The following is a 15,853-nucleotide window of genomic DNA, read 5'->3' as shown; positions in this document are numbered from 1 at the left end:
CTTTACTTCATGAAACATCTCTCGTAATGGGCAGGCAAGGGGGACTAGATCTATGCAGTGATTCACATAACAAAACCTGGGGAGGCCAAAAGGTGTGTTTCAATAACTTTATCGAAATCAATATTTCATATATTTTAATTCAAGCCTGAACTACATTTAAGTTTCAGGGTGTTAGTCGTTGATTCATAAACTTCAGCTTAAATCCGATAAATCATAGTCTTAACTTTTTCACTAATATTTCAGATTAGGTGAAACATGCTATCTGCCACTAACTTGGGACACCCATATTCATGGCCCGACTCCCTAGTTCCTGATGACAAATAAACATTTATGAATGTAGAATTTTTTCATAAAAATCAAAGGGAACATACAGTGGAATTTTAGATCCTTCCCTGTTTTTAGACATCAGGCCAGGCATAATGCTGTGCATCTAGGCCTGCATCTATAGTTCAATCAGTCACTAAGCAGTTAATGGCAAAACATCTCAAGCAAAACTTATCCAACATCAAAAGCAGGGCCATGGTTTTCAAGCAGTGGGGTAGCCAAGTGGTTAAAGTGTTCGCTTGTCACGCCGAAGGCCCGGTTTCAAATCCCCACAAGGGAACAATGTGTCAAGCCCATTTCTGGTGTCCCCGCCGTGATATTGCTGGAATTATAATTGCTAAAAATGGTGTAAAACCACACTCAGTCAGTCAGTCATTATGTAGTGTCATTCCTTTTTGGGTTTGAATCCCAAGCTAGGTTTTTCATCACCAAACTCATGCTTTGAGAGTCGTTCAATGAAATATGCATCCAAGACCTGCATCTCTTGAGGGCTGTCTAAAATGTCGATTATTATGTTAGCATATTTTTCCGGCTACCTGATTGGTCTAGAGGCGGTCACGTGACCGTCGACAGAAAAGCATATTGACTCCAACCCAGGTCCGACCAAAAGTCATATTGACATGAGTTACTAAAATTAGATTTTGACGTCAAGCTATGACGTCATTCTATTGTTTACATGTCACAGTATTGTTGACATAATTGATTAATGTAGCGAAAATAAAATTACTTTTCTTGACTAAATGGACATGTTTTGGATTTTACAAGCTTTATTTTGTTTTGGTCATTACACAATAAAACAATTATGGACAGATGAATTCGGTCATAAAAACAGGTATTGACCTCATCACCAGTCTGTAATTGTATAATATCGCCGATAGGAAATATTATTAACAATTATCGATATGAAAATTATGTTACTGATAATATTGTACAATAACTTTTCTGATAAAATCTTTCTCACACAATATACAAACATAAAATTTTATTTATGATCTGCTACTAAATTATGTTAAGGATGCTGTTTTGTTAATAACCCATATAAAACATGTCGCCACTCTTCAGTGATGTGAAATATATTCCTTTCTTTCAGACATCTTTGGCATTTTTGCTCTAAGTTACGTCTCTGATATTTATCGATGATCGATCGATATATTGTTAACGTTGATCGATCGTTATGATCTGTATCGATAATCAGGGGCGGTGGGTGGCCTAGTGGTTAAAGTGATCGCTCGTCATGCCGAAGACCCAAATTCGATTCCCTACATGGGTACAATGTGTGAAGCCCATTTCAGGTGTCCCCAGCCGTGATATTGCTGGAATATGTATTGGTAAAAGCAGCGTAAAACTAAACTCACTCACTCACTCGATAGTCAGCTCAACATTAGGTTTACCTCCCACATGAAGCTGTCCGATGATATGACCGAAGTAATGTTCAAGGCAGTGTTAGGACAAACCTGATCCCTAAATCAGAAGCTGACGATCCAAAATTAGATTCGTAACAGATGGTAATCACACTGACCAGAGTTAATCATAGAGAACTGTGGGAATCCTGGTTTCTGTCTATGACACCTGTGACAGGCTGCTGTCACCAGGGGAGGCAACTCTTTGTCCCTCACAGTGCAGACAGTTTAATTGTGTCAGTCTGAATACAAGTTACAACCTCGAGAAGTCGCAAATCACGTGTTGGTGAGCAGGACATATTGTGAATATCTGATCCCTTGGCTGGAATATGGCAAAGAAAGAAAAGAAACGTATGTTGTCAAGATCCTTTAGTTTTTGTCAGTTTCTGATGTAACTGAAACTGTTTGCCTGTCCTTTATCATATATTTAACAGAGGTGATCTTACACTTGTTGTGACCCGTGAAGATCTTACACTTGCTGAGACCCGTGAAGATCTTACACTTGTTGTGACCCGTGAAGATCTTACACTTGTTGAGACCCGTGAAGATCTTACACTTGTTGAGACCCGTGAAGATCTTACACTTGTTGAGACCCGTGAAGATCTTACACTTGTTGAGACCCGTGAAGATCTTACACTTGTTGAGACCCGTGAAGATCTTACACTTGTTGAGACCCGTGAAGATGCGGGTTAGAATGAGCCTTCAGTTACCCATGCTTGTTGTAAGAGGCGACTAACAGGATCGGGTGGTCAGGCTCGCTGAATTGGTTGACACGTCATCGTATCGCAAGTGCACAGATCGATGCTCATGCTGTTGATCACTAGATTGTCTGGTCCAGACACGAATATTTACAGACCACTGCCATATAGCTGGAATATTGTTGAGTGTGGCGTAAACCTAAACTCACTCACACTTGTGGAGGGTGCATGAGTGTCATGGACTCACTCCTGTGATTGTTATAGTTATTATTTCGAATATATCAGCCATGTACATCAGACATTCAAGGTTTGATGAGTAGATTTAAATTATTGATTGACTATTGTTGATATGTTTGATATTTTAAGACACAAGAATGTGATTTTTTTATCATTTACAATCAGTTTTCCAGTTTTGCAGTTTCTAAACAGTATTCTAAGATGCTTTGCTAAAAGCTTAAAGGTCACATGCAACGTAAAACACAACTTTGCAGATTCCGATACCTTTCGGTATGGACTTACCGAAACAAATCATCAAAAATGCAAATTCAACTAATAAAGTTGAAAAATAACACGATGATAAAAAACACTCGAAATTGGAGTTCAAACGATTCACTAATTTTCCCCCAGCTCTTGAGGGAAAAGTGGTTTCAACAGCTATGCTGTCATGAATAAGTGATAATTGTGTTTTAATTATGTTTGAATTTTTGGTTGCATGTGACCTTTAAAGATGCCACCTGTTCTTTACCCTGCAATGAAGTATACCTCTTGTGTTATCAAGGCATCATGTTCTACTTACCTTACCTGTGATCTAACATAGCCATGGTAACATAATGGAATCAGTCCCGTCTTGCAAGACATCCTCATCAAATATCGATTGGGAAAGTTGTTTCTTTTAACCTGTTTAATAATTGAATATTATTACCAGGGAAGAAATCTGGCAACAGAATGTCACCAATCTCTTACACTGCTTCGCTAAACATTCAAAATACCGTGTCAGTGTACCACAGCAGTCACAAGTTGTCTGTGGCATCATTGGAATTACTGCAGTCTCTGGACACCAATTTGAACGATTCTTGTCTTTCTTGACTGCATGTACACTTGCTACTTAGTGTAAAGCGACCCGTGAAGGACCGGGTTAGAACTGATCTTCAGTAACCCATGCTTGTCGTAAGAGGCAACTAACGGGATCGGGTGGTCAGGCTTGCTGACTTGGTTGACACATGTCATTGTATCAGAATTGATGCTCATGCTGTGGATCACTGGATTGTCTGTACCAGACTCGATTATTTACAGGCCGCCGCCATATAGCAGGAATATTGCTGAGTGTGGCGTAAAACTAAACTCACTCACTCACTCACTCACTCACTCACTCACTCACTCACTCACTCACTCACTCACTCACTCACTCACTCACTCACTCACTCACTCACTCACTCACTCACTCACTCACTCACTCACTCACTCAGTGTAAAGCATTTGTCAAACAAATGCTGTTGCTCTTTCTCCTCCATTATTTAGATCACGCCCAGTAATGGTAGCACTTGGTGCAACTGACTCACTAAGCACACTGCTTAATGGTTGGTAGTTGCAGTCGTCTGCTAACCTGGATCTTGACACTGAATGAATAATAAATTGTGTTAATAGTTAATAAGGTAACTTCCATCCTTTAGTTCTGATTAAAATGTATGTTGTCTCTTATGTCAAGTCACTTGGGTGGAACATTTAGCGCTTTGCACTGATTATTTATGCCACCACCTAATATTGATCTTGTTTTTGAACCAACTAATAAATACAATTTTAATGTTAGATTGGTAATCATGTGTAGTGTAACATTGTATGGTTTTGCCATCAATTATTGTAACACAAGCATCCTAATATTTTAATAACCTGTATTAATACTGTCAGGTTTATTTCTTGTTATTGTAGGGAACACTTTTCAATATACTAAGAGATTGAACGAGAAGTGTTTAGCAGTGTGCTAAATATGGTGAGTATGGTAACCGGCATGCTTTGACCAAAAATGTTAAATTTTTTGTCTTTATGTTTCAGGTTCAAACAAAATGAGTAGAACAAAAAGAGCAGGCATGCCGCCAGGGAAACTGAACAGTTCCACCAAGAGTTCTGTTCAGACTTGGGGCCCGTTCTGTGGTATCCTGGCAACCGTTATGGGAATCTGTCTGCACATACAGTGGCCGGAACTGCTTCAGGAGAAACAGATCGACACACCCGTGAATCTGTCCACAAGTCCCTATGTGTTTGACTTCCAGGAAGCGTTTGCTACTCGTGATGAAAATATGCAAAAGTATGATTTTAAATACAATGACGCTGGTATTGACCGTCGATCAGGCCTGAAGTTGGAGGAATTCTGGGATGTGTATGATGGAAAATGGTAGGTTCTTGTCTTGTTCTATAGAACCTCTATGACACTTGTCATAGGGGTAAGGGGCGGTGGGGTAGCCTAGTGGTTAAAGCGTTGGCTCGTCACGCCGAAGACCCGGGTTCGAATCCCCACATGGGTGCAATGTGCGTAGCCCATTTCTTGTGTCCCCCGCCGTGATGTTGCTGGAATATTGCTAAAAGCGGCGTAAAACCAAACTCAGTCAGTCAGTCATAGGAGTAAACAAAGTGTGTGATCTTGATTACCAGTTGTCCGACTTCCATTTTCGTGAAAGCCAGTGGCTGAGTAAGTTACATCAGACAACATTCATCAATAATTGACAGGTTTTGTATCCATTACGTTCCTCCGTCACTTTGTGGGCTTTCTGTGATATCTTGTATAAGTCATTGTTTAAGCCAACACAGATATCAAATGATGTCTGATATTGAAGCAATGTATAAAGAAGAAGATGATTGCAAGGCAAGGGCACATGTTGCGTGAATGTTTGTGGTATGTATATGATAATGATATAATGTATACATCTATAGCGCTAAATTCCATACACCAAGTGCATGCTCGATGCGCATACAAACAGACAGTTCATTATTACCCCGGTTAACCCAAGCTGCCTGTGAGGCGCTAGAAGGTTATAGTCACATGTTATAGAACAAATTTTATGGATAACAACTTCTTTTTATTCATGAGTGCGACATTTCGATACAGATGCTTGACAACAGTACAAGAATCTGTATCGAAACGTCGCACTCACGAATAAAAAGAAGTTGTTATCCATAAAGTTTGTTCTATATTGTATTTCCCAACTTCTAAAATGCGACTCAAAGAAGTTATAGTCACATGACTTATCCCACCAGGTACCCATTTTCTGCTGGGTGAACAGAGGCAATTTTGAACAAACTCTCTTGCCTAATCTGAATTATCTGAGAAGTTCCTGGTTTTCTTCTCGCTGAAACTAGACTGGCGTTTGATTTGGTTAGTGACAGGACTGACTACATGACAAGGGTTGGTATGTGTTCATGGGTGATGGAGGACATAGTGTAGACAAACGCTGAAAGTGACTACATGTACTGAAGCCTGGAACATAAATGTATCCTCACGTCTTCTGTTTGTTTCTCTAGGCCAGTACTTATCACTGACATCATACAGAAATGGGAGGCAGTCAACTGGACCAGGGACTACTTTGTGAACAATTATGGCGAGGAAAGAGTTGTCATGAAAGCCGTCCATGTAAGTAAAGAGGATGAATCTTCTGAAACCTTACATACAAGCTTAATGCTCAGGTGTACTGCCTTACCTTGTTGGGCATGGAGAAATTATTTAGACTATTCAGACAGTTGCAATGGTATTAAAGTATTCTTTGACCATTGGAGTGAGTGAGTGAGTATGGTTTTCAGGGGTGGAAATAACCCATTGCCCGACGTCCCGGTCCAGTGTTTTTTTCTGTCGGGCTAGCAAATTTGTATGTCACTCTGTACTGGTGTCCAGTTGACTTTCCAATGTTAATTATGTTGTTTATTTAAAAATATAAACAAGAACGTCGGCCGGTATAGTGGAAGAATTATCAGGGCAAGTGATTTTACATGTGCCTCTGTATCGGAGTACACTAGCAATATTAAAGTTCCTGGGTTTTATTCTGCTTTTAGCAATATCACGGCTGGGGACACCAGAAATGAGCTTTACACATTGTACCTATGTGGGGACTTAAACCCTTCAGCATGACAAGTGAACACAAGGCTAACCCACCACCCCCTTTGACCATCGGATGTAGATGATATTCAGTCAATATTCTTGTTTGTTGTTGAATGTCACATTCAGCAATATGTATGCTATATGTGTGTGACTATATGTATAGTCTAGACCAGACAATCAAGTGATTGGCATCATAGTCATCAATTTAAATGGGATATGGTCAATATCTTTCCAATGTTTCCTGTGGTGGATTATACAACCTGGCAATAAGTTTAAACACCTGTTAATAGGCATTAAAATTGGTGTGACAGTATAAATTTCGATCTGCATATTACAGCCATGTATGAAGTGTATGTAACTACAAAATAACTATCACCAAATAGTTTCTGGTTTCATGGATGTTTGAACTGTTATCTATCACACAATCTATTTTAACAAATTTAACTGGTGAGTTTTAATGAGCACACTGTTGTGTTAATTACCTGTTTGTACAGATGTCTAACAGCATATTTAGTAGGGCTGCGCTATAACCGGTTCAGACATGAAAACGATACGTGAAACGATCAGTATTGCGATACGCTGATAGAAAACCAGTATTTTGACTTGTATTCGGAAAACTTCATAAAACTTGGAAACCTTGATGATTGTGGCAATTGTGGTAATGGTGGTGGGAATGATCGTGGTGAAAATTACATTTAAATATTATCTATATTCTTATTTTGTCATGATTAAAAGTTTTTATTAAAGCTTAATGAAGCATAGTGATTTTGTTGTGTTTTTGCTTTATAAATAAAGCGTTAACTTGATCATTAGTAGTTTATTGTTAAAAAATACTTCTTGCAATATATTGCAATACATATCGCAATATAAGCTTTCGCATCGCAATATCTCGCAATATGAAAATTCTCTGCAATACCCACCCCTAATATTTAGCATTTGTAATAATGCAGGCTATGACTTCCTCAAAGTCACACAACCCCTTCTGCCCAACCCTTTTTGCAATACTAAAACCTTTAATGAAACAAGTCTAGATTTTCTCAGTTCAGCTGTTCAGATATGAATCTCTCAATCACTGGGGCTCCAAATTAAATGGAATTATCTGTTTCTGTAAAAATTATATATATTCAGAGACTAAGTGTTAAACTATCTATGACACTAAACAATGGAATCTTCATTGACCCAAAAACTGCTTTATGTCTGTGGGGAATAATTGCACATGACTCAATTTGCCCACATTTCTTCTCCTGAGTACAATTTCCTGATGTCACAGGGAGAGTATTGTTGACTGCATGTCTCACTGTCTCAATAAATATGATTTCTTTCCAGGGCAAACTGAACCAGGCTTCTAGTCTTGCCTTGCCACTGAAGTTATTTCTACAACATATCGAGGAGAGTTCTCCGACCACCTGGACGTACTTAGAGGACGAACTGTTCCTTCCTCTGCGACCTGACCTGTATAAGCAAGTCCAGACAAGTGTGAGGAAACAGTCTATGATATTTTTATATGAAATTACCGTATATGACCGACTATAAGTCGGAAATTTGATACCAGAAAAAGGAGCTAAAAATCAGACCCGACTTATAATTGACCTAATGATGTAACCAGGGGCTTGCTCCGTTGTTTATTGTGCAAGAAGATTGCTGTGCATAGTTATCTCCCTTTGGAGTGACAGACGCCTGTGATCATTGGTTCAAAGTCCAGATTATGGTTATATTTCTTGGTTTCTCAACTTCATACGGCAGTTGTTGTTCTACTGAAGTGATAAACATCTAACACCAGAATCACCTCTGTTTTCCATCTCAAACTGACATGATGTAATCAAGCAAAAATACTGTTCAATGAGGTATTTCACACAACTCGCTCTCTCACTCAACCAACATGATTCAATATATAACCAAATATTGAATAAATAGTGTTTGGAAAGACATGAATCACTTCTGTATAAACTAGTCCAGACAAGTGTGAGGAAACAGTCTATGATATTTTTATATGTAATTACCGTATATGACCGACTATAAGTCGGAAATTTGATACCAGAAAAAGGAGCTAAAAATCAGACCCGACTTATAATTGAGTTAATGATGTAACCAGGGGCTGGGGTTGCCCCATTGTCTATTGTGCCAGAAGATTGCTGTGCATAGTTATCTCCCTTTGGAGTGACAGACGCCTGTGATCATTGGTTCAAATTCCAGATTATGGTTATATTTCTTAGTTTCTCAACTTCGTACGGCAGTTGTTGTTCTACTGAAGTGATAAACATCTAACACCAGAATCACCTCTGTTTTCCATCTCAAATTGACTTGATGTAATCAAGCAAAAATACTGTTCAATGTGGTATTTCACACAACTCGCTCTCTCACTCAACCAACATGATTCAATATATAATATTGAATAAATAGTGTTTGGAAAGACAGGAATCACTTCTCCTGCTGTTAACCTCTAGTTTGCTGGACTAAGATTTGACTAATTATTAAGATGTTGAAAGATTCGGATTCAATCGCTGAATAATGCGTAAACAAATGTTGAGAATGTTCTCGTCTACACCAAATGAAAACCATTGCTCTTTTTCCTCATATCTCTGCTATTCCAAGCACACGTAAGCTATCTGAAGCTTGGTCTGAGCAATCTTTGGTATAGAAGGCAGCTCATTTCTCAAGTGTTGTGCATGGTGTGTTCAAATCTTTGACTATAGATCGTCCAAGTCAGCATGTCTTATGTTTTAAGAAACACAAGGGTCGAGGGATATATTTTTTCAGTTTTATCAATTTTTTGTTCAATTTTATCAAAACAATTCGTTCACTTTCGTCAAATGTTTTTAGTTTTATCAATTTGTTTTTGCAGACATACACAACAGAGAACTTTTTCAGCTTGTTCCCACAAGAGATTCGCCCATGGGACTGTATGCTGTTGTGGGGAACAGCCTACTCACGCTCCTCCCTCCATATAGACCCCTACAACTGGACCGGAACCAATGCAGTCATCAAGGGCAAGAAACGATGGAAGGTAGGAGGAGCAGCTGTGTTGAAACATCAGCAGTGTTTAAATGTCAGAGCAGTATCTATCCGAAATTTATGAATTGTGATGCTGAATATTTTATTCACTGCCTCTTAAACATTTTCGTATTTTTTGATAACAATGGTTAAGAGGGAAATTGAAAACTCAGATAATTCCGTTTTTAGCCAATATATTGTCTGCCGACTTCATGTTAAGCGTTAGATTGATGATTTTTTAGTTTCTTTTAGCAATTTATATGTACTTATACAGAATAATTAATTTTATTATTACTTGATAAAAGGATGTTATGATACTTGAGTCATATTGAGACCAAATAGTTTCAAGCAATGACGCCTGTGGTGGAAATATGGTGTATCTTATGGTCATACCAAATAATTAAAAAAAGAAAGGAATATATTCTGAAAGGGCACCTCAAGTAAAAGTGTTTATTACAGGTGATAGTTAGGTGATGAATCATGGTACTATCTGCATGGATTTAGTGTTGCTTACTATGATCAGTGTATGAAATAAGGCCCGTCCGACCGCTCGAGACGGGCAAGATTTCTGATGGACAGTCTAAATTCACAGCTTGCCAGCCCGATGGTCTGGTAGAAATTTTACATGTTCCATACACCTGAGAAAATTCACTTTATCTTGGTGTCTGGTCTGGTTAAATCCATTTTGGGCTGGTAACATTTTGGAGTTACCAGCCCTGATGTCTGGCTGGGTTTTCGGCTTATTTCATACACTGCTATTATAGATGATAGTTTGGTGATGAATAGTGGTACCATAAGCATGGATTTATTTAATAATATAGTTTTAGCTCCCTACTCCATATTTCTTGTCTCTAGAACACACCAGAAACCTACCATAGTTGATTCATATCCCTGATTTGTTAGGGGCGGTGGGGTAGCATACTGGTTAAAGCGTTCGCTCATCATACTTAAGATCTGAGTTCGATTCCTACATGGGTACAATGTGTGAAGCCCATTTCTGGTGTCCCCCAACATGATATTGCTGGAATATTGCTAAAAGCAGCATAAAACTCATTCACTCATCTGATTTGCTGATGTATTTAGGTTTGTCAGCACCATAACCATTATCGTTGCCTTTAGCAAATGATGACACATATAGGACATCAACATGAAGCTGACGTGCCATGATATAACTGAAATACTTTGGACAGCAGCATTAAACACATCTCACTTGGTTGCTGGAATTCACAACAAGTTTTTAATGCAAACTGGTTTTGTTCTATTTTTCAAGCTGTTTCCTCCAGGACAGGACCATCTTTTGTCGGTAAAACCCAACAAAATGTGTGGGTTTCCGCTAGAGTGTAGGAAATATAATAGGTACCTTGACTTGGTGTTGTGAATCGCGTTGTGCATGTGTTGTGGCTAGAGGTGAGCACGGTGTTGTGGCATGACTGTTGTACTACTTTCTTGTCAAGTATCACAACACTTCCACCTACAGTTCTCTTTATTATTTTAGTTTTCCTTTTGTACAAAAATTGGAATGTTAGTACAATTGGTTATTCTGTATTTAGGGTTGCTTAACACTTATGGATATAAGTAAAGGTAAATGTACAAAAGATGGTGTCAACAGTGTCCAACCAGTGTACATGTATAGCTGATTTTTGCAAATACATTTACCAGTTTTTATGTTTATCTGAAAATATATTGAAGTAAATTCTCATGAATCAGTAAAAGGTAACAGTAACTTTACAGACTGCTGTTTAGTCAGTAACTCAACAATTCAGTAGACAACAATAAGAAATCAGTGAAATTGTTCAGCTCAAGAAATCCCAAAATGCCCTGCCCACTATGTCATCAACCAATCAGGATATAATACTTGGCTAGTGGGAGTTGCCTACGTTTAGAGGGTAGGGTTGCAAAAGTATTTGTTTGGTTTGGGAATATCCAACAGGTATGATTCATCTAGCTATTTGCTCAGAAGTATTTGCATGTAAGATAAGACCAACAGGATGGACATGTGGATAATTGTCTCTAGCTGACAACAGTATGATTCATCTAGATTCTAAATTAATGTCACAGGTGTTTGAGATGCCTGACCCCATTTTGTTTCTTTTAATCGGATAAGAGTGGAATGTGTTGTGGTATGTATATATACACAAATATATATGTATATGAAGAACATGACTTGCAACTGATGGGCCACTTCCTTGGTGCCTATGTACGTACTCTGCACAATAATAACCGAGTTGGAATGACTTCCGATCCTCTAATGATAGTCAAAGCGTTTATATAAAGAGGAGCACTGGACATTTTAGTCAAGAAACAAGGCCCAAATTCCACAAACTATAGTCTGTTTGCAGTGAAAACGTACCAATGAATTTCACTTTAAACCAAAAAAAATGTCAAACAAAGTGGAATTAAGATTGCGAATCCTCACAATTTTACCTTGCCAATTGAACATTTAAATTTCAGAATTTGTTTCAACTTAGGATAAAAGTTGTTTAACAAACGATCATAGTTTCAAGTAGTTATTATTGGTTTGTATTACAAGGGGGTACGCGAAGTAGTTGGAACAGTGACACAAATGCACATGTGGTGCATGATCAGCGTTAACTTAGACAACCGTAGAAACCAACCCTTCTCGGGGTTTCATTTAATGTGCATACGCCCTTGTAATACAAACCAATAATAGCGATTTGAAACTATGATAGTTGCTTAAACAACTTTTATCCTAAGTTGAATAAAATTCTGATATTTTAATGTTCAGTTGGCAAGGTAGTGTTCTTAAGTAGGCTTAATTTCACTTTATTTGATTTACCTTTTTGTTTAAAGTGAAATTCATCGGTACTTTTTCACTGCAAATAGACTATAACCATAGTGTTACGACAATTGTAAATCTTTGTTATAGTATTTGACTTACGATCACCGTAACACTGCATTTGCTTTGTGGAACTGGGTGCTTGTTTCAGGATGTTTGCTGTTTCAAGGGACATCTCTTAGTTTCCAGTAATCAATAAACTATGATTCCACTGGGGTTTGCTGGGTTTAGCTATATCACACTTAAAGGTCGCCCTCTTGAACCAGTCCTGGTTGATGTTCTCAAACTGACAATATCGGCCGTTGGTTTTTCTGGTCCAAACTCGGATTCATGCAGGTTACTGTCATATAACTTCAATACTATCAACACTCTGATGTTTAGTACAAATAGATCAACATTTTGTATTTACATTGGTTTATCATTTAGTATTGTGAGTATATTAGGTTACGTTTTGTGCAGGGTGTGTTTGGTGTTGTGAATGCATTGGCCATATATTTCTCTCTTTTCCTGCTCAACTTCTTTGGAAGGGAATGTATATTATCGATGTATTATCCATCCATCTTTTGTATTCTCTTGGTATTTCCTCTATGGGATCTACATTTTTTATTTAATCATTTCATTTGCATTATCAGATAAGTGTTTGTATATTTTTCGTTTAGAAATGCAATCTTGTTATTTTTGTTATTTGAGTTAGACTGTATGTTAAACCACTGTTGGTTCCCAGTGAGTACAATTTACTCATTTATGCTGCCCTTGCCCAGACGATAATATAACTGTCTAGAATACCAAAGTAATTTCTGCTTGTCTAAAGGTTGTCATGAAATATGGGAATGTTACTTTGGGTGAATGATTAACATTTGAACCTTCAAGGATACAGCTGATGAAACATTCTACATGTTTCTTCCTGTCATACTGTGATGTTGTTAAATGTAATTTAAGTGCGTGTGGTAGCCTCAGTGGTTAAAAGCGTTAAGCTTCCGAAGGCCTGGGTTCGATTCCCCATGGGTACAACTTGTGAAGCACATTTCTGGTGTCCCCACCGTGTGCTGGAATATTGCAGAAAACCATACTCAGTAGATCCCAAGCTGTAGGCCCAAGCTGAGTGATCTTGTGGTCAGACCCTGTGGTGTCCCACAGGGATATTGGTCGGACCCTGTGGTGTCCCACAGGGATATTGGTCGGACCCTGTGGTGTCCCACAGGGATATTGGTCGGACCCTGTGGTGTCCCACAGGGATATTGGTCGGACCCTGTGGTGTCCCACAGGGATATTGGTTTGGACCCTGTGGTGTCAGGGGGATATTAGGTGGGAGGGTGTCCCACAGGGATATTGGTCGGACCCTGTGGTGTCCCACAGGGATATTGGTCGGACCCTGTGGTGTCCCACAGGGATATTGGTCGGACCCTGTGGTGTCCCACAGGGATATTGGTCGGACCCTGTGGTGTCCCACAGGGATATTGGTCAGACCCTGTGGTGTCTCGCCTGTGTGTGGTGTCCACAGGGATATTGGTCAGACCCTGTGGTGTCCCACAGGGATATTGGTCAGACCCTGTGGTGTCTCCACAGGGATATTAGGTCAGACCCTGTGGTGTCCCACAGGGATGGTGAGGACCTGTGGTGTCCCACAGGGATACAGGGATATTGGTCGGACCCTGTGGTGTCCCACAGGGGTGATATTGATCGGACCCTGTGGTGTCCCACAGGATATTCTTTGTGGGACCCTGTGGTGTCTCACAGGGATATTGGTCAGATCCCGGTGTCCCCACAGGGATATGTCAGACCAGGGATATTGGTCGGACCCTGTGGTGTCCCACAGGGATATTGGTCAGACCCTGTGGTGTCACACAGAGATATTTATCATGTTATCAACCATACAATGTCCCCCAATCTTTCTTTGTATTTATTATGAATTTGCAACAAAATATGAAGGTATAATTCCTTTCTTTATTCACATGAATAATATACCAATTTACAAAAACATTAATCAATCAGGACTAAATTTTAATACATGAGAGTTATTATTTACCCTGACATTAATTGTAATTTAGGAGGATGGTGTCAGTATTTAATTTTCATAGCTGAATTTTGCTATATTGAAGGTAACAAGAAACAAAGCAAGGGTAGAGTTTATACAATGAATCATACGTTTTCACTACTGAGAAAAGTAGGGGGCGAAGATATTGTTGTGAAACGACTGGTCAAGCAGTGTTGCTTTCTTTGTGTTGTTTATGTTGTTTTCAGAGATAATTGCATGTATTGCACAGACTCCTCTGCATGCAGTGAATGAATACACCACCGGCACGTCTAGCACTGACTATGGAAACTTTCACAACACTGTATTTCCTCGTGTCACAATGTGATCTCATCTGTTTCTATTGCTGAATGCATGTTTTCGTATTTCTATCTTCAGGATTTATATTTACTGGATGTTTTACAACTAAGGCCATGCCAATCTACTTCAATTTTGTAAATTTTATTGGTCATTATAATGAAAGGAATATGAAAAAATGAAATAAGGAAATTAATTAATTAATTAATTTATATTAATTTGAGGTTTTCAACTTTTGCAAAAAATAAGAATAAAAGTGTCAACAAAAAAGATGTTGTAATATCATAAAATATCATAAAATAAACAATAAACAGTCTCTTTCTTGCATGTTTGCGACATCGAGGATAAGCTTGTCATGTGAAGAAAACTGGTTTTCTTGAGTATTATACCGGTATATGAAAATTATGAATTCGGTTGTTAAAGACGATTGAACTGAAGGGAAGAAAGAATTACCATGATGCGGGGTGTGATTTATTGATTATTGTATTATATCATAAATGGAAATGTTTTATGAGAATTTTCACCCCTCAATATAAATCCTTTCCATGCTGGAAACCTCATTTGTTAACTATTTAGATATGAAATTTACCCTGCAATTTATCAGTGAAAAGATATGTCTCAATATTGAGAGAATAGATCACACAAACACGAGATCTGAAACATGTGAAAAGCTCAAGGAGTAATGAGACTGTAAGTAGCCCAGTGGTTTAGTGTCGTCCCAAACCCTGTGTTTGGTTCCCAACATGGGGCCAATGTGTGAAGCCCTTTCTGGTACCCCCTCCTGGATATTTGTGTTTTGGAAAGTCGAACAAGCCCAAACTGTCTCCCTCACTTACATAAAGACATTTATTCAGTGTACATGCCACAGGCTAGACTTAACATTAAGGCTCTGAAATAAAGTGTGTTTGATACATTCTCTAATTGTGATGTGTACATGTTTCAGCCCGATTGACACATTTGACAGTGAGGAATACACCAAGTACCCTCAGTACAAGAAGGCACACTATATAGAGTTTGATCAGAACCCTGGAGAGTTCCTGGTCATCCCCTCCGGCTGGTTCCACCAGGTACGTCACGTTTAGGTCTTAAACACTGAGTTACTTTCAATTGGGGGCGATGGGGTAGCCTAGTGGTTAAAGCGTTGGCTCGTCACGCCGAAGACCCGGGTTCGATTCCCCACATGGGCACAATGTGTTAAGCCCATTTCTGGTGTCCCCCGACGTGATATTG

At 38.8% G+C, this 15,853-nt stretch overlaps 1 protein-coding gene across 2 annotated transcripts in view; it reads left to right on the top strand.

Annotated features, from left to right (window-relative positions):
• LOC124257095 (F-box protein At1g78280-like) overlaps positions 1-15,853 on the top strand; it is a 38,583-nt gene that overhangs the window by 20,247 nt on the left and 2,483 nt on the right. For both annotated transcript variants that reach the window (XM_046691082.1, XM_046691083.1), the window contains 6 exons: positions 4,472-4,811; positions 5,936-6,044; positions 7,833-7,982; positions 9,349-9,510; positions 10,768-10,853; positions 15,567-15,690. In XM_046691082.1, the coding sequence (XP_046547038.1) occupies positions 4,472-4,811; positions 5,936-6,044; positions 7,833-7,982; positions 9,349-9,510; positions 10,768-10,853; positions 15,567-15,690 (971 nt within the window). The remainder of the gene's footprint in view (positions 1-4,471; positions 4,812-5,935; positions 6,045-7,832; positions 7,983-9,348; positions 9,511-10,767; positions 10,854-15,566; positions 15,691-15,853) is intronic.

Source organism: Haliotis rubra, unplaced genomic scaffold (genome assembly GCF_003918875.1).
Source record: "Haliotis rubra isolate DU_JTF1 unplaced genomic scaffold, ASM391887v1 Scf65, whole genome shotgun sequence".
In the NCBI taxonomy this organism is placed as follows: Eukaryota; Metazoa; Mollusca; class Gastropoda; order Lepetellida; family Haliotidae; genus Haliotis; species Haliotis rubra.
Note: the sequence above shows the minus strand (reverse complement) of the source record. Positions and strands in the feature narration are given on the sequence as shown.